This window comes from Moschus berezovskii, chromosome 17 (genome assembly GCF_049115385.1).
Source record: "Moschus berezovskii isolate FMDL1 chromosome 17, NW_MosBer_1.0, whole genome shotgun sequence".
NCBI lineage: Eukaryota > Metazoa > Chordata > Mammalia > Artiodactyla > Moschidae > Moschus > Moschus berezovskii.
In genome coordinates, this window is record NC_142476.1 from 25,089,781 (window position 1) to 25,108,720 (window position 18,940).

The 18,940-nt window shown below is 39.1% G+C and overlaps 1 protein-coding gene across 6 annotated transcripts in view; it reads right to left on the reverse strand.

Annotated features, from left to right (window-relative positions):
- The window catches only part of HMCN1 (hemicentin 1), a 540,326-nt gene that overhangs the window by 225,952 nt on the left and 295,434 nt on the right, over positions 1–18,940 (reverse strand). For all 6 annotated transcript variants that reach the window (XM_055419093.2, XM_055419092.2, XM_055419094.2 and 3 more), the window contains 6 exons: positions 12,849–12,976; positions 10,507–10,779; positions 9,422–9,517; positions 6,355–6,549; positions 5,042–5,172; positions 4,730–4,877 (listed from right to left, as the gene is read on the reverse strand). In XM_055419093.2, the coding sequence (XP_055275068.2) occupies positions 4,730–4,877; positions 5,042–5,172; positions 6,355–6,549; positions 9,422–9,517; positions 10,507–10,779; positions 12,849–12,976 (971 nt within the window). The remainder of the gene's footprint in view (positions 1–4,729; positions 4,878–5,041; positions 5,173–6,354; positions 6,550–9,421; positions 9,518–10,506; positions 10,780–12,848; positions 12,977–18,940) is intronic.

Sequence of the window (18,940 nt, forward strand, 5' to 3'; positions counted from 1 at the left end):
TTATTCTTAGAATTATCAAGCATATTAAAGAGCTCCCATAAACTTCCCTATCTTCAAATCCTCTCCTTCACATCATGGTATGGTGATTAACCTTCATCTGCAGAGCCATGTTTTATGCTGTGTTTAGCCGCTCAGTCATGTCCGACTCTGGGACCCCAGGAACTGTAGCTCGCCAGGCTCCTCTGTCCATGGGGATTCTCCAGGCAAGAATACTGGAGTAGGTAACCATGTCCTCTTCCAGAGGATCTTCCCAACCCAGGGATTAAACCCAGGTCTCCCGCACTGCAGGAGGATTTTTTTACCATCTGAGGCTCCAGGGAATGATCAGCCACTAAAAAGGTATCAACGCCGGGAGGGGCGGTTGTTGATCAAATTTGTTCTAAGACCATGCTGGCTTCCAAATGAAGATCAGATTCCAGTGGCAAAGAGTGGATGAAGTGGACTTGTTAGGAGGAAATTACATTCAGTTCAGTTCAGTCGCTCAGTCGTGTCCGACTCTTTGAGACCCCATGAATCACAGCATGCCAGGCCTCCCTGTGCACCACTAACTCCCGGAGTTCACGCAAACTCATGTCCACAGAGTCGGTGATGCCATCCAGCCATCTCATTCTCTGTCGTCCCCATCTCCTCCCAACTAAAATCACTCCCAGCATCAGAGGTTTGTCCAGTGAGTCAACTTGTCGCATGAGGTGGCCAAAGTATTGGAGTTTCAGCTTTAGCATCAGTCCTTCCAATGAACACCCAGGATTGGTCTCCTCTAGAATGGACTGGTTGGATCTCCTTAAAGTCCAAGGGACTCTCAAGAGTCTTCTCCAGCACCACAGTTCAAAAGCATCAATTCTTCAGCGATCAGCTTTCTTCACAGTCCAACTCTTACATCCATACATGACCACGGGAAAAATCATAGCCTTGATTAGATGGCCTTCCTCAGCGATCAATGCAAAGAAATAGAGGAAAACAACAGAATAGGAAAAACAAGAGATCTCTTCAAGAAAATTAGAGATTCCAAGGGAACATTTCATGCAAAGATGGGCTCAAAAAAAGACAGAAATGGTATGGACCTAACAGAAGCAGAAGATACTAAGAAGAGGTGGCAAGAATACACAGAAGAACTGTACAAAAAAGATCTTCACCACCAAGATAATCACGATGGTGTGATCACTCACCTGGAGCCAGACATAATGGAACTGAAGTCAAGTGGGCCTTAGAGAGCATCACTACGAACAAAGCTAGTGGAGGTGATAGAATTCCAATTGAGCTATCTCAAATCCTGAAAGATGATGCTGTGGAAGTGCTGCACGCAATATGCCAGCAAATTTGGAAAACTCAGCAGTGGTCACAGGACTGGAAAAGGTCAGTCTTCATTCCAATCCCAAAGAAAGGCAATGCGAAAGAATGCTCAAACTACCGCACAATTGCACTCACCTCACACGCTAGTAAAGTCATGCTCAAAATTCTCCAAGCCAGGCTTCAGCAATATGTGAACCGTGAACTTCCAGATGTTCAAGCAGGTTTTAGAAAAGGCAGAGGCACCAGAGATCAAATTGCCAACATCTGCTGGATCATGGAGAAAGCAAGAGAGTTCCAGAAAAACATCTATTTCTGCTTCATTGACTATGCCAAAGCCTTTGACTGTGTGGATCACAATAAACTGTGGAAAATTCTGAAAGAGATGGGAATCCCAGACCACCTGACCTGCCTCTTGAGAAACCTGTATGCAGGTCAGGAAGCAACAGTTAGAACTGGACATGGAACAACAGACTGGTTCCAAATAGGAAAAGGAGTACGTCAAGGCTGTATATTGTCACCCTGCTTATTTAACTTATATGCAGAGTACATCATGAGGAACGCTAGGCTGGAAGAAGCACAAGCTGGCATCAAGATTGCCGGGAGAAATATCAATAACCTCAGATATGCAGATGACACCACCCTCATGGCAGAAAATGAAGAGGAACTCAAAAGCCTCTTGATGAAAGTGAAAGAGGAGAGTGAAAAGGTTGGCTTGAAGCTCAACATTCAGAAAACAAAGATCATGGCATCTGGTCCCATCACTTCATGGGAAATAGATGGGGAAACAGTGGAAACAGTGTCAGACTTTATTTTTGGGGGGCTCTAAAATCACTGCGGATGCTGATTGCAGCCATGAAATTAAAAGACGCTTACTCCTTGGAAGGAAAGTTATGACCAACCTAGATAGCATATTACATAGCAGAGACATTACTTTGCTATTACATTAATTCAGTTTATAATTGACATGGGATTAAGAAGCAGACTAAACAGGATGTAGACAAATTCACAGAGTTGGGAAGAGGGAGTTAGGAAGAATCAGTGCCAGGTTGTGGCAGAAGCAAGCGGTAATATGGAGCTGATGGTCACTATGATGTAGGTCACTGAAGGTGACCAGAACAGACTTTTCCTGAGACCTTTCTGAGTGACTTCCCTGGTGGCTCAGATGGTAAAAGTGTCTGCTACAATGCGGGAGACCTGGGTTCAATCTCTGGGTCAGGAAGATCCCTTGGAGAAGGAAATGGCAGTCCACTCCAGTACTCTTGCCTGGAAAATCCCACGGATGGAGAAACCTGGTAGGCTACAGTCCATGGGGTCGCAAAGAGTCAGACACGACTGAGCAACTTCACTTTCTTTCTTTCTGTTCTCTATGTAACTAAGATATTGAGCCAAAGATATTGAGCTAAAAAAGCCAAGATACTGTGGAGGAGGTTAGACACACAGTTTGAGAACTCAGAAAAGAAGTCTGAGCTGGAGATAAAAATGTGGAAGTCATCAACACACAGTGAGCAGTAAAAGTCATGAGAGTAAATGAGTACCAAGAGAAATAACACCAATGAAACTGGTAATAGAAAGATTGCTTTGTTTTTATACCTGATACTTATAGATAATAATGGTAATTTTGGTAGAGGAATGCAAAGTACTTCAGGCTTTGACAACACTATGAGACAGAATTTTTATGTCATAGCAGTTTATGAATGATCACTCTAATGCAGGATCATCCCCAGATTTCATTTCCACTCCAGACTTAGAAATCATATGTCCTTCGATGAGCAAAATATTGAACATGAAGGGAGTCATTTTATCACAAAGTGAACTTTAATCAGCAAAAATAATTTCACAAGCTTGACTTATGGAAATTTTAATTTATGATTAGGATTCAAACATTTTAAATATTTTAAACTTCAATTTATTACAGTTTCAGCCTGTTCTCAGAACTCTCCCCACTTAATTAGAATTAGGGTTGAGGTGGAACATTCTGAAAGAGATGGGAATCCCAGACCACCTGACCTGCCTCTTGAGAAACCTGTATGCAGGTCAGGAAGCAACAGTTAGAACCGGTCATGGAACAACAGACTGGTTCCAAATAGGAAAAGGTGTACGTCAAGGTTGTATATTGTCACCTTGCTTATTTAACTTATATGCAGAGTACATCATGAGGAACGCTGGGCTGGAAGAAGCACAAGCTGGAATCAAGATTGCTGGGAGAAATATCAATAACCTCAGATATGCAGATGACACTACCCTTATGGCAGAAAGTGAAGAGGAACTCAAAAGCCTCTTGATGAAAGTGAAAGAGGAGAGTGAAAAGGTTGGCTTGAAGCTCAACATTCAGAAAACAAAGATCATGGCATCTGGTCCCATCACTTCATGGGAAATAGATGGAAAAACAGTGGAAACAGTGTCAGACTTTGTTTTTTTGGGCTCCAAAATCACTGCAGATGCTGATTGCAGCCATGAAATTAAAAGACGCTTGCTCCTTGGAAGGAAAGTTATGACCAACCTTGATAGTATATTAAAAAGCAGAGACATTACTTTGCCGACCAAGGTCCGTCTAGTCAAGGCAATGGTTTTTCCCGTGGTCATGTATGGATGTGAGAGTTGGACTGTGAAGAAAGCTGATCGCCGAAGAATCGATGCTTTTGAACTGTGGTGTTGGAGAAGACTCTTGAGAGTCCCTTATACTGCAAGGAGATCCAACCAGTCCATTCTAAAGGAGATCAATCCTGGATGTTCATTGGAGGGACTGATGCTAAAGCTGAAACTCCAATACTTTGGCCACCTCATGAGACGAGCTGACTCACTGGAAAAGACTCTGATGCTGGGAAAGGTTGGGGGCGGGAGGAGAAGGGGACGACGGAGAATGAGATGGCTGGATGGCATCACCGACTCTGTGGACATGAGTTTGAGTGTACTCCGGGAGTTGGTGATGGACAGGGAGGCCTGGCGTGCTGTGATTCATGGGGTCGCGGAGAGTCGGACACGACTGAGCGACTGAACTGAACTGAACTGAATTTAGTTACAGAAATTATTCAGAATGCAGAGGAGGGTGAATTTGTTACATTTATCAGTTCAAGTACAACCCAGGAGCTTCAGGAGAGGTCTGCAAATGAATGAATTTTTTTCTGTCTTATCCTCTATAGTTACCTCCCAAAGAATTTCCCGACCACCTCAATAGAGAAACTGACAAGAACAGTAATTTAGTATTTTATGTATAAGACAGTATCATGTACCCAAAGACATCACTATATGATAAATAACAAATTTCTACAAACTTTCTATATCATGTAGTTCTGATTAACCAATATTAAAGACAAAAATAATGAGTAAAATGAATGATATTTCTATCAAATTTTCATCTCTGTAACTCTTTAATACAGTCAGTGCTATGCTATATAAAACACATCTAAATTGCAGTTTTTTAAAAAAATATTTTCCTTACCTAGCACATCAATGTTAAAATGCTTTTGAGAAGTGCCGGCAACATTAATTGCTTTACAGGAATATCTTCCTGCATCCTCTGGAGAGACTCTGAAGAGCTTTAATATCTTCCCATTGTTTACAATCTGAATGCTGCTGCTCTCAGTCACCTTTTAAGGCCAAAAGGGTCAATGTTATTTCCAACCTAATAAAAATGCATAATTAAAATCTGAAGCAAAATTTTTATATTGCTATTAATAAGACAGTCACATCTGAATGATTAATTTCAGAGGCAGAGGCAAAGATGTACACATATTTGGATGTCTCCATTTACCTGAACATCATCTTTATACCACATAATGATGGGAGATGGAGTACCTTCAACTTCACAAAAGAGACTGGTTGGCTGGTTGACCAACACGGACACATTTGTTACTTGTTCTTCATCTTTAATTACTGGAGGAACTGCAGAAAGTGAGGAACTGCAGTTAGTTTAAAATAAATATTATATATAGTTTCTTTTGGAGAAGGAAATGGCAACCCACTCCAGTATTCGTGCCTGGAGAATCCCAGGGACGGTGGAGCCTGGTGGGCTTCCCTCTATGGGGTCGCATAAAGTCGGACACGACTGAAGCGACTTAGCAGCAGCAGCAGCAGCATAGTTTCTTTACAAAGGACTTTGAAAAGCAAATCTCAGGTATCTGATAGCTAGAAAAGGTTGGTCATACTTAAGCAAAGCTTTTATTATGAAATGAGTCTTGACAATACACTTATAAGTAACACACTAAATTTTTACTTTAATTATTCAGGTATGAATTAAAACTGAAAATGAAAAATTAAAAATGAAAAAAAAATTCAGTTATTTATTAAGGATAAATTTAAGGGAGAAACTATTTCACATACCACTCAAAATGCAAACTGCTCGTCTCAAGTTATGTGGGACTATTTTACTGATAAGAATGAATATTGCCCAGTATTTACGGAAGCCAATATCCATTAAATTTTTAAGGGTATATATTCTTTGACTCACACAAAGTGCCATATGTACACGATTTTCACTGAAGCATTACTTAAAATAGTATACAAGTGGTACCTAACTAAACGTTCATCATTAATACCATAGAAAGCTAAGTCATGGTACAGTGGGATCCTAGTTAGGCATAAATAAGAGTTAGGAATATTGAATAATTTCTAAGATAGAGTATTTAATGATACAGGCAGGGTATGCAGTGATGGATAAAATGGTCTACTATAAATTCTTTCTATGTGTAAAAAAAGAGGATAAAATATATATTCATATTTCTTCATTTTTGCAGAAAATATCTCTGGGAAGATACACACACACACACACACACCCCTAACAACTTTCCTTGCCCACAGGGAAGATAAAGTAGATTGCTAAGCTCAGGGCCAGGAGACTTTTGACTTTGTATCTTGATCTACCATTTGAATTTTCAATGATGTAAAATCACAATAAAAATTATTTGAAATTTTAAGTCAAATGAATACATGAAGTTAGACTACTACTTTTTAAATTGATAACATGTCATTTTATGTAAATATTAAATGATACTACACTGAAAGAAAAACATATAAATGAATTTGAACATGTTACACATTCACTTATATGATTTTATCTGTATTTACCGTGGACTTTGAGGTTATATCTTCTTTCTGTGGTTCCAGCTTCATTGACTGCCACACAAATATACTCCCCGTTGTCATATGGCGTAACAGAAGCAATAACCAACAATGTGCCGTCTTCCAGTATAGAAATACCAGGCTCTTGGCCTGTGAGCTCTCTACCATTCCGCAACCATTTGATGGTTGGTTTGGGGGTCCCTAAGAAAGAAATTAAAGTTTTGTGATATTGTACGACAAAATTAGAAATCACTATTAAATATCAACTATCCTGAGGAGAAATAAAATTTCTCATCATTATACTATGTACCCTTAGGTACTTTCAAGATACGGAATTTTGCAGAGATTATGGTATGTCATCTCTCTATTTCCTGACTGGTTTTAAAAGATCTAAGGTCTCCAGTGTAGAATTTGATCAAAGTCGTTTTTATAAAGACATTCATAGATAGTAAAAAGAACATTTTCTTGAGTGAGTTCATGGTATTAATGAAGGGAAAAAGCTATTTTAGTTAAACAGACTAGAAATAGGCAGAGCTTTGAGGTGATAATAAAGGAATAGCAAAAATAAGATACTCTCAGAGGAACAGAACGTGAAGATTATGCAAACACAAAGGAAAGGAATGAGGTACAGAAATGACACTTCATCATTCACATTTTAAACAGTCCTGATAGAGCAGAGACGAGGAACATCTACTCTTCACACATCTTCTGGGGATCCTATTCTGTTAAAGAGAGGGCATAGACTGATTGTTGAGTTTTTATACTGAAAATAAATTTGAGAAAGCAGTGAGCAGAACTGCTTTCCTGGATTTATTTATGACCAACAGAGTAAATGGAAGTTATATGAATAAAAGTGATAAAAAAAATCTTAAAATGCATAATGGAGCCAAAAGGACATACTGGAAATAGACGAACATTAACTCTATAATATAAATCTACTTATACAGCAGAGAATGTGCCAGGCACTATTCTAAGTACTTTCACATTTTACTTAATTTACATAAAAAATAAAGCACATTAAACAAAATCAATATATTGTATGAGACATGGCTAATAATCTTAAAGCATAATAAAAATATCAAAGAATGGAGAATGGTCATATATCAAAGACAAGTACATAAATGGCAGGGATACACAGAATGTATCATTAAGATTAAACCCAGATTGAGTCAAAGTTTATAAAAATGACTTTGACTATTAATGACTGAATGATAAAAATGACTGTATTTATGGGAAGAAATAAAACAAAAATAGTGGCATACTTCACTGACCTCACTGTCAGATGCTGACTGATGAAGAGAATATAAAACTGATGGACTACAACTGCGCATGTTGCCAAGGATAAAAGCGGGTTATAATCATTTCCTTACATCTTATTTATTCCTTTATGGACTTCTCAAACTTCTCAACTAATATTTGTTAAGTGAATAAATGAAAAAGAAAATTACACAAGCATAAGAAATAAACTGTATTATCTTTACTTTCTCAATAGTAGAACAACCAGGTCAAGATGAAATTCATGGCAAAGATAATGAAAAGGCACTAAGCTAGAAGGGGACGACAGAGGAAGAGATGGTTGGATGGCATCATTGACTCAATGAACATGAGTTTGAGCAAGCTCTGGGAAGTGGTGAAGGGCAGGGAAGCCTGGGCATGCTGCAGTCCATGGGGTCACAAAGAGTCAGACATGACTGAGCAACTGAACACAACAATTTTAAATTAACACAAGAATTCTATCCCAGGTGAAACAGGAAACTAAGAAGAGGTAGTATATCAAACTGGAAAAGGGACATTCAAGTCAGCTTGTAAGTCAGGGATTCAGTGGACAGTACTAAGCAGTAGTACCACTGGCAGGGCTCCCTTGGTAGTGAGCACCCACAGAACTTACTTGAACCTACCTTTCTCAAGGATTCTTCTCCAGGTCTTGCCTACCACCACCACCCACTGACCCTAGGAATGGTGGTGGTGGTTTAGTTGCTAAGTTGTGTCCGACTCTTAAGACCCCAGGGACTATAGTCTGGCAGGCTCCCTGTCCATGGGGATTCTCCAGGCAAGAACACTGGAGAGGTTTGCCATTTCCTTCTCTAGGGGATCTTCCAAACCCAGGGATTGAATCCATGTCTCCTGCATTGCAGGCAGATTCTTTACCACTGAGCCATACCAGGGAAGCCATCATTGAACTCTTTACATATCTGAAGAGCTTATTAGAGTTACCTTTTTATGAATGCTGGTAGAAAATAATCATTGATGAGGGAGATATTGTTAAGAGATGCAAAATCTTGCTGTAGAAACAGAGAGGGCTGTAAGGTCCTTCAACTTCCACTGTCTTCAGGAACGACTAAGAGGCTCATGTGGGAGCATGGATTCCTCCAGGAGATGATGGAAAGGATACTGCTTGGTTTTTGCCAGAATTAGTACAGACTCATTTGAGTCACTGCAGATGAATATTACGTGAAAGAGAGAATATTTTGGGCCACCTATTGGGCATCCAGGGAAAGGCGATAGTGACGTTTTTTATCGGCTTTGGAGGAGAAAGAATAACCATCTCCTGCCAGGAAATATGATGGGATAGAAAGCCCAGAAACTCAGGGAAATGAGGAGTTTGGACAAGAATCAGAGAGCCAAGTTACTACCTGACTCCAGAATTACCAGTAGAGGAAAAATCTAAAAAGGAGTTTTTAGAAAAGAAGAGTAACAAGGGGATGGTCCTAATTTATACCCCTGACTGAGATAAATATGCAATATTTTGAATAGACCTGTCACATTATAAAGAGAAATCTTGTCAGAAATAAAATGAACTAAGTAACAGGAAGGAGCATGAACAAACCGGAAAACATACCAGATTTGGCAAGTCTGAGAGAACAGAAGGTATTTCCAGTGAAGGAAATAAAACACCAGGAGGGAAGAATACCTAATTTAAAGACTTTTTATTTGAAAGAGGTGTTAGTTTCCATTTTTCACAAATGTTGTAACAAGGACTGACAAGTAGAATTTAATGATGCCTGGGGTTCAATACAGAATTCTAGAACAATACAACATTATGCCAATGCCCATGTGACCAAGTAATACACACCTTTTGCAGGACATGGAAATGCAATGCGTTGGTTGGCCACTCTTTCTTGGAATGGAGTGTTATATGGAGGCTCTAGGTCTTCCAGAATAGGTGGTTCTATTAGAAAAATAAATGCATTATCACAGGCTTTCCTCGGGCAATATTGAATTCTTCTGAGGCTACGCATGACACCTACTTCTCTTTTCCTGCCTTTGCACTGGTAGTCTCCCTCACAGGAATGCTTTTCCTCCTGATTGGACATGTCTGGCTCCTTCTAGTCAACAAGATTTCACTATACATACCATCACCTCAGAGAAGTACTCATGACAATTCAGTCTACAGTAGCCAACTGCTTGGAGTTGTCTAATAAAAACTATTTTAAATTTCTACAAAGCACATCTCACAATCTATTATTTCTTATTTATTTGCCTGCTTGCTTTCTCTCTACTTACAGAACTGGTCATGAGAGCAGGTGTTTTACCTCTGTCACTGTCTTCTCCTCACAGCCTAGATCACGACAGGCACCTGGCAGGAACTTGATAAACACGTGTTGCTTAAAGGAATAAAGATTAACCAATTTTTGGGGTGGTGGTGGTGCACTGTGTGGCATATGGGATCTTAGTTTCCCAACTAGGGATCGAACTCATGCCCCCTGCAGTGGAAACGTGGAGCCCAACTACTGGATCACCAGGGAATTCCCCAAAGATTAATTTTTAAACCTTCAATATAAGGCCATCATTAGAGGGAACAGTGGACCTCGACTTTCTAGGGATTAATGTTGAGTGCACCTTACTAGTCTAAGGTAAATCCTACTCCAATCAACTGTGCCCACAATTTCTTCCAAACCAAAAATAGTGGGAGGGGTACTTATCTAGGATTGTTTGCACTATCTACATCATCCTCGGCAGCTCCATTTTCAAAGGTAAACAGTTTACTAACATACAGTTTCATTTCACTTCTGGAATCATTTTCCTTTCAAAGATAACTAGAAAGTCATAAAGAAGTCTTCTAAAAGTGATCCAAGACTATATCTTCTGCATAGACTCCAGGGTTTTTCCCCCACTCCCCAGCCCACCACACATATACCTTCCTAGGACCCAAATCACCTTGAACATGTAGTGTTATCTCCGTCTCATCACTGCCTGCTATGTTAGTAGCGGCACATGTATATATGCCAGCATCTGAGAGCACCGCTTGTCTGATGCTTAATGTCCCATCTGGATGACTAATATGCTGCAGTCCATCAACCAGCACGGCGCTTCCACCTTTAAACCAGGTGATAACAGGAAGAGGTGTCCCTTGAGCACCGCACGGAATGTCCACTCTTTGACCGACTTGGACTTTCATAACTTTAGGGCCACGCTGTATCTTTGGAGGCACTGGAAACAATGACTGAGTATTAGTAATCCAAGTTTTAAAAACTTCCTTCTTTTTTTCACTTTAAATGAGACCTCCTCACCAAGACGCAGCATGGGAAACTAGAATCATCTCAGGATGGGGACCCAGGCTCAGGCCACTTACTAGCTGTGTGATGGAGGGCGATTCAGTATACTGTGTGAGGCCTGTTTCCTTGCTAATCCAGGCAAAATAACCTCTTCAGTACCAATGCACTGCAAGGATTATGGGAAAGAATGAATTTAAACTTCTCATTCCAAATTCGAGGAATACTAAGCATTTAAGGATGTCAGATTTCTTACATAAATAACCTAAGGTTTAAAAGCCTCTAAAATAGCAATCCAGTTGGTTTCTGTAATAGAGTAAAACAAAAAGTGTTTCTCTACATGGATTCTTAGCTTCTGTTCTCTTTGTGGAAGATTTAACCAGACAGTAAGAACTATTTCTCATAATAGCTTTCACTTATTTCAGAGAAGAAAATCAAGATGGAACTTCTATTATTTCCCTTTATCTACCTTCCTTCAGAAATGTAAATGAGATAATTTATCAAAGGTAGTGTTAGGTTCCACATACATGCATTGTGAACTATAAAATCAAAATGATTCCTAAGGATATGATTAGAATTCATATACTTTACATCCCTGAAAAACCCGATTCCTCTGTTCTTTTGTTAAAACTTAATATTTAACCAAGATATTCTAAAGGTTTCATTTGCAACAATCTTTTAAGTTGACAGTACAGGTGTACTTCATTTTATTTTTACTGTGCTTTGCTTTATTGCACTTTACAGACAATGCAATTTTTACAAATGGAAGTTTTATGGCAACCCTACATTGTCAAATGATGTTTAGCATTTTTAGCAGTAAGACATTTTAAAAATTAACACTGTATGTATTATGCTCAATGCATGTACACTGTTTTTAAAGCCATAATGCTATTGAACATAGCATTAGTGGGCTATGGTACAGTGTAAACATAATTTTTATAGGCACTGGGAAACCAAAAAAATCTGTGTAACTCACTTGATTGCTGTATTAATTTTACTGAGATGCTCTGAAACCAAACCCATAATACCTCCAAGATATGTCTATATTATCATCATCATTTTATGAAAAAAACATTAAAGATAAAAGAGGGTATGTTTTACCTAATGCCCTAGAACTAGTGAATAACAGAACTCTCAGTGGATTTTATATCCTGCAGTCAAGAGGACATTATTGTAGTGACTGATCTGAGAGTGAAATCAGGTCAAGACTACGTGAGAAAATTTCTTCTCTGATTTGAATGCACGGCTTAGAATATGTGCTCACTATGCATATGTTGAATAAATGAGGAATTAGAATGTGGCAAATTGGGGGAAGAAAGTAGACTACCAAGAAAATTTTGTAAAGTAGTTAAAGAACCCTAGGAGTGGAATGTTTTCAGTGACTGAACGCCATAAACATTGAAAATGACCGTTTAAATGTTATTAAATCCCTCCTTGAGCATTTACATTTACTTCCACAAAAGGCCACCAATCTAAACACATTTCTTTCTTTTTTTTTAAGTATGCTTTAGCATTAGAATGAATATACTTATTTTTACTTATTTATTTTTTATTTTGGCTGTACTGGGTCTTCGTCACATCATGTGGGCTTTCTCTAGTTGCAGAGCATGGACTCTAAGCGGCGATCTCAATTGCCCTGCAGCAGGTGGAAGTCCCCCAAAAGGGACTGAACCCATGTCCTGTGCATTAGGGTGGTTTCTTAACCACTGGACCACAGGGAAGTTCCTAAACATATTTCTTTTTTTTGCGGTGTATCAACAATACTTATAAATGACCTGTGGATGGAAAATTTTAATAATGTTCACCTGAGGAAAAAGGGGAAAGTTGTTTATGGATAGGAGATAACATTTTCGAAGTAAATGAAAGAAAGCTGTGAGTCTCAGATTTTAGAAAATTTTTGTATAATTACACCGTATACAATTTGAGGATAACTATCAGAGAAACTGGGATGACAGGTTTCCTGGTGGCTACTCCACAGAGAGCATATACTTTCATTTCGAAACTCACCATGGACGTGTAATTTAACAGACTGAGTCACATTCCCTGCAATATTTGTGGCAACGCAAAGATACATCCCACTATCTGAAACACGGGTCTCAGTGATCTTCATTGAACCAGAAGGGAGGAACGTGTGTCTAAGAGAAGGAAACCACAGGGTTAACCATAAAATATGAGAATTTAAATATCCCCTCAGCAACTTCAGTTCACTATGAAATTACTACTCGGCAAACAGTTTTTGAAACCATTCTTCATTTCTATGCACCTTAAAAGTCAGGAATTTTCATAATTATCCTGGGTATTCTGTATGATGTTCTCACAAATACCAAATTAATTTGCTTTCACATTTAAATTTAATCTAAGAGTGTGACACTGTCAAATAATTTTACATCTCTTTGCTTTACTAAATTATAGCTTTACAAAGCAAATATGTTTTAATAAAGTTTGAGATACTTCGAACACATTACAGTTTTTCTCCAATGCTTCATTTAAAAATTTTATGTGCTAAAATAAAGACAAAAGAAGGTACATATGCAGTTCTCAAATATATATAGAGAATACACACATACACACACACACTCCTCTTATGTAGTTAGGTAAACCAGATCTACACGTAAAATGTTAATATGTTCACTTTACTAAAATAGCTTTAAGCGGGGAGGGGCAAATAGACCTACCTACTATCAGGATTTCTATAAGTTAAGACAGATAAAGTGTGCTATTGGCCCAGAGACTGACAAATGGATAAACAGTTAAAGATGGAGACACCCTCATCCCCACCAGAAGACTTAAGCATATATGAGAACTCAACATGTAATATGAAATATCAGAGGTGATGTTACAGAAAGTTAGGAAAGGACTGACTATTCAAAAATAGTGGCGCTCCACATGGGAAAATAAATAAAATTAGAGCACGAACTAGTACTATACACAAAACAAAAATTCAGAAGAATTAAAATAAAAAATGTGAAAACAAACTTAAAATACTGCAATAAAACATTGCAGTTTTATTTATGATCTACTAATCTAAACAAACACCTTGAACTACATGCAAATTTAAAAATTCTGTACAACCAGTATGTGAGTGCTAGCATGCCCAAGCATGCTCGGTCCAACTCTTAGCAACCCCATGGGCTGTAGACCACCAGGCTCCTGAGTCTGTGGGATTCTCCAGGCAAGAATACTGGAGTGAGTTGCCATTTCCTCCTCCAGGGGATCTTCCCGACCCAGGGTTGGAACTAGACACCATATGTAAATTAACTTGAAAGGCTAGGAGTATTCTGAGATATTTTCAACACTTACAAGAGAGAAAGAATTGCTATTAAGAACAAAACCCAAACTTCTACATTCAATAATAAAAAGAAAAACAAGTCACCAGAACACTGGAGCAGGCTTAAAGATGCAATTCACAGACAAGAAAATGGCCAACAAACAAGAGAAAGCATTCCAGGCCCACTGGAATTCAGTCATGTGAAAAGTAAGATAGTTGCAAGATACCATTTCACACCTATATGAATGGCAAAAACGTTTAAGTCAGTCAACACCATGCATTGTTGATAATGTGGCAACAGGTACATCTATATTCTGCTGGTGGGAGGTAAATCAGGACTGCCCCTTCAGAAGGCAGTTAGGCAATGTCTACAAAACTCAAAATAGGAATTCATTCTAATCAGAAATTGTGGTTCTAGGTACAAGTCTCAAAGAAACTCATGTATCTGCATACAAGGAGAGACATAAAAAGATATTCCCTGAAAAGTTTTGTTTCTAAAGCAAAAGAAAAAAAAAAAAAAGAATAAAATGTAGAAACACAAACCAGAGCATAAATAGAGAAATTTGTCTAAATAAAACATAGAAAGTTTATGGTAATGAAAATGAATAAACTGAATCCACATGCATAAAAATGGATAAAAGTTCACTCAATAAAGCAAGCAGTAGAATAACACGCTACGATGGTAAACTGAAAACAAGTACGTGAAACAAATTAAAAGCAGAGAAAATATTCTAAACTATCTGAGGATGTGTGCGTAGGATGCACATCAAGTGTGTGGCAGTGTTTGTCCCTGGAGGAGAGAAAGACGGTGTGACTGAGCAGGGGAACAAAGAAACTTCAACATTATCTGAAATGTATTTCTGCCATTCAAAAATTTCCAGGCACTTACTGTTTTCAAAGACATAATAAAATAGTTCTTCATGGTTTATTTTCTCCCCTCACGAGTGGTAGGGAAACTAGAGTGGAATTATTTATAGCTTCAAAACTATACACATCAACAAGTCCAAGAGACGACAGCTAGAGAGTGTAGTTCTTGATCTGCCAGTAACTTCGGGCATGGTATCAAGTTAAAACAGTAATTGATACAGTTCATTGAGAACAAGAGGAGAAATATGGAATGTACATTATATCATCCTTTCAGGAATTATCCTCATTCTATAAACAAAAAGTCGAGGTTCAAAGAGACCCACTGAAAAAACTGCCAAAGTTTCAGAGAAGCTTTATGTAGTGGAGGTAGATTTAAACTCACACCTGCAAGGCAACAAAAAGTTGTCATCTAAAAGTCTCTGGCATTCTGCTTTCCATGACTCTTAACCTATCAAATGTTTTTTCGGTGGACCTTTGTTTGTATAAGGCTTTAGTTTAATCAAGAAGATTTGTACAAAACTACCTAATGAAAGTCAAAACCTTGATATTAGAGAACCTATTATGTTTTATTGCTTCACTGGGAATAATGCAATTTTATAGATAATATGCAAAAACAAGACCAGGAGCTGACTGTGGCTCAGATCACGAATTCCTTATTGCCAAATTCAGAGTTAAATTGAAGAAAGTAGGGAAAACCACTAGACCATTCAGATATGACCTAAATCAAATCCCTTATGATTATACAGTGGAAGTGAGGAATAGATTTAAGGGACTAGATCTGATCGATAGAGTGCCTGATGAACTCTGGACAGAGGTTCGTGACATTGTACAGGAGACAGGGACCAAGACCATCCCCATGGAAAAGAAATGCAAAAAAGCAAAATGGCTGTCTGAGGAGGCCTTACAAATAGCTGTGAAAAGAAGAGAAGCGAAAAGCAAATGAGAAAAGGAAAGATATAAGCATCTGAATGCAGAGTTCCAAAGAATAGCAAGGAGAGATAAGAAAGCCTTCCTCAGTGATCAATGCAAAGAAATAGAGGAAAACAACAGAATAGGAAAAACAAGAGATCTCTTCAAGAAAATTAGAGATTCCAAGGGAACATTTCATGCAAAGATGGGCTCGATAAAGGACAGAAATGGTATGGACCTAACAGAAGCAGAAGATATCACGAAGAGGTGGCAAGAATACACAGAAGAACCGTACAAAAAAGATCTTCACGACCAAGATAGTCACGATAACGTGATCACTGACCTAGAGCCAGACATCTTGGAATGTGAAGTCAAGTGGGCCTTAGAAAGCATCACTACGAACAAAGCTAGTGGTGGTGATGGAATTTCAGTTGAGCTATTTCAAATCTTGAAAGATGATGCTGTGAAAGTGCTGCACTCAATATGCCAGAAAATTTGGAAAACTCAGCAATGGCCACAGGACTGGAAAAGGTCAGTCTTCATTCCAATCCCAAAGAAAGGCAATGCCAAAGAATGATCAAACTACCACACAATTGCAGTTATCTCACATGCTAGTAAAGTCATGCTCAAAATTCTCCAAGCCAGGCTTCAGCAATATGTGAACTGTGAACTTCCAGATGTTCAAGCAGGTTTTAGAAAAGGCAGAGGCACCAGAGATCAAATTGCCAATATCCACTGGATCATGGAGAAAGCAAGAGAGTTCCAGAAAAACATCTATTTCTGCTTCATTGACTTTACCAAAGCCTTTGACTGTGTGGATCACAATAAACTGTGGAACATTCTGAAAGAGATGGGAATCCCAGACCACCTGACCTGCCTCTTGAGAAACCTGTATGCAGGTCAGGAAGCAACAGTCGGAACTGGACATGGAACCACAGACTGGTTCCAAATAGGAAAAGGAGTGCGTCAAGGCTGTATATTGTCACCTTGCTTATTTAACTTATATGCAGAGTACATCATGAGGAACGCTGGGCTGGAAGAAGCACAAGCTGGAATCAAGATTGCTGGGAGAAATATCAATAATCTCAGATATGCTGATGACACTACCCTTATGGCAGAAAGTGAAGAGGAACTCAAAAGCCTCTTGATGAAAGTGAAAGAGGAGAGTGAAAAGGTTGGCTTGAAGGTCAACATTCAGAAAACAAAGATCATGGCATCTGGTCCCATCACTTCATGGGAAATAGATGGAAAAACAGTGGAAACAGTGTCAGACTTTATTTTTGGGGGCTCCAAAATCACTGCAGATGCTAATTGCAGCCATGAAATTAAAAGACGCTTACCCCTTGGAAGGAAAGTTATGACCAACCTTGCTGCTGCTGCTGCTGCTAAGTCACTTCAATCGTGTCCGACTCTGTGTGACCCCACAGACAGAAGCCCACCAGGCTCCCCCGTCCCTGGGATTCTCGAGGCAAGAACACCGGAGTGGGTTGCCACCTTCTTCTCCAATGTGTGAAAGTGAAAAGTGAAAGTGAAGTCGCTCAGTCGTGTCTGACCCTTAGCGACCCCATGGACTGCAGCCCATCAGGTTCCTCCATCCATGGGATTTTCTAGGCAAGAGTACTGGAGTGGCTTGCCATTGCCTTCTCCGATGACCAACCTTGATAATATATTAAAAAGCAGAGACATTACTTTGCCAACAAATGTCCATCTAGTCAAGGCTATGGTTTTTCCCGTGGTCATGTATGGATGTGAGAGTTGGACTGTGAAGAAAGCTGATCGCCAAAGAATTGATGCTTTTGAACTGTGGTGCTGGAGAAGACTCTTGAGAGTCCCTTGGACTGCAAGGAGATCCAACCAGTCCATTCTAAAGGAGATCGATCCTGGGTATTCATTGAAGGGACTGATGCTAAAGCTGAAACTGCATTACTTTGGCCACCTCATGCGACGAGATGACTCACTGGAAAAGACTCTGATGCTGGGAAAGGTTGGGGGCGGGAGGAGACAGGGACGACAGAGAATGAGATGGCTGGATGGCATCACCGACTCTGTGGACATGAGTTTGAGTGAACTCCGGGAGTGGGTGATGGACAGGGAGGCCTGGCGTGCTGTGATTCATGGGGTCGCGGAGAGTCGGACACGACTGAGTGACTGAACTGAACTTACCTGATAGATAATATGCACTTTGTACTAACAAGTATCTACATACAAATCTACATCCAAACCATTTCCATAACTACCTTGTAGAATGCACCAGTGGGAAGTTATGTCAAAGCTCAGTTTTAGCATTTCTGCTCTTAAAGGATGATTTAGATGGTTTCCATGTTTCCTCTAGGTTCAGTGTAATATAAATTATCTCAAATTTTAAAACTGGGCTTCTTCATTGGGTTGTTTTTTTGATATTGAGCTGCATGAGCTGTTTGTATATTTTGGAGATTAAACCTTATCAGTTGTTTTGTTTGAAAATATTTTCTCCCATTCTGAGGGGAAGATCTAATGGATATTTCTCCAAAGATGACACACAGATGGCCAACAAACACATGAAAAGATGCTTAACATCACCAATTATTAGAGAAATGCAAATCAAAATTACAATGAGGTATCACATCACTCTGGTCAGAATGGCCATCATGAAAAAAATCTACAAGCAATAAATGCTGGAGAGTCTGGAGAAAAGTGAACCCTCCTACACTGTTGCTGGGAATGTAAATTGGTACAGCCACTATGGAGAACAGTATGGAGGTTCCTCAAAAGACTAAAAATGGAATTACCATATGGTCCAACAATCCCACTCCTGGGCAGATACTGAGAGAAAACCATAGTTCAAAAAGACACATGTACCCCATTGTTCACTGTAGCACTATTTACAATAGTCCGGACATGGAACCAATCTAAATATCCACAGACAGAGAAATGGATAAAGATGTGGTACGCACATACAACGAAATATTATTCAACAATAAAAAGGAACAAAATAGTGCCATCTGCAGAGATGTGGATAGACCCAGAGATTATCATATGGAGTGAAGGAAGAAAGAAAAACAAGTAGCACCAAATA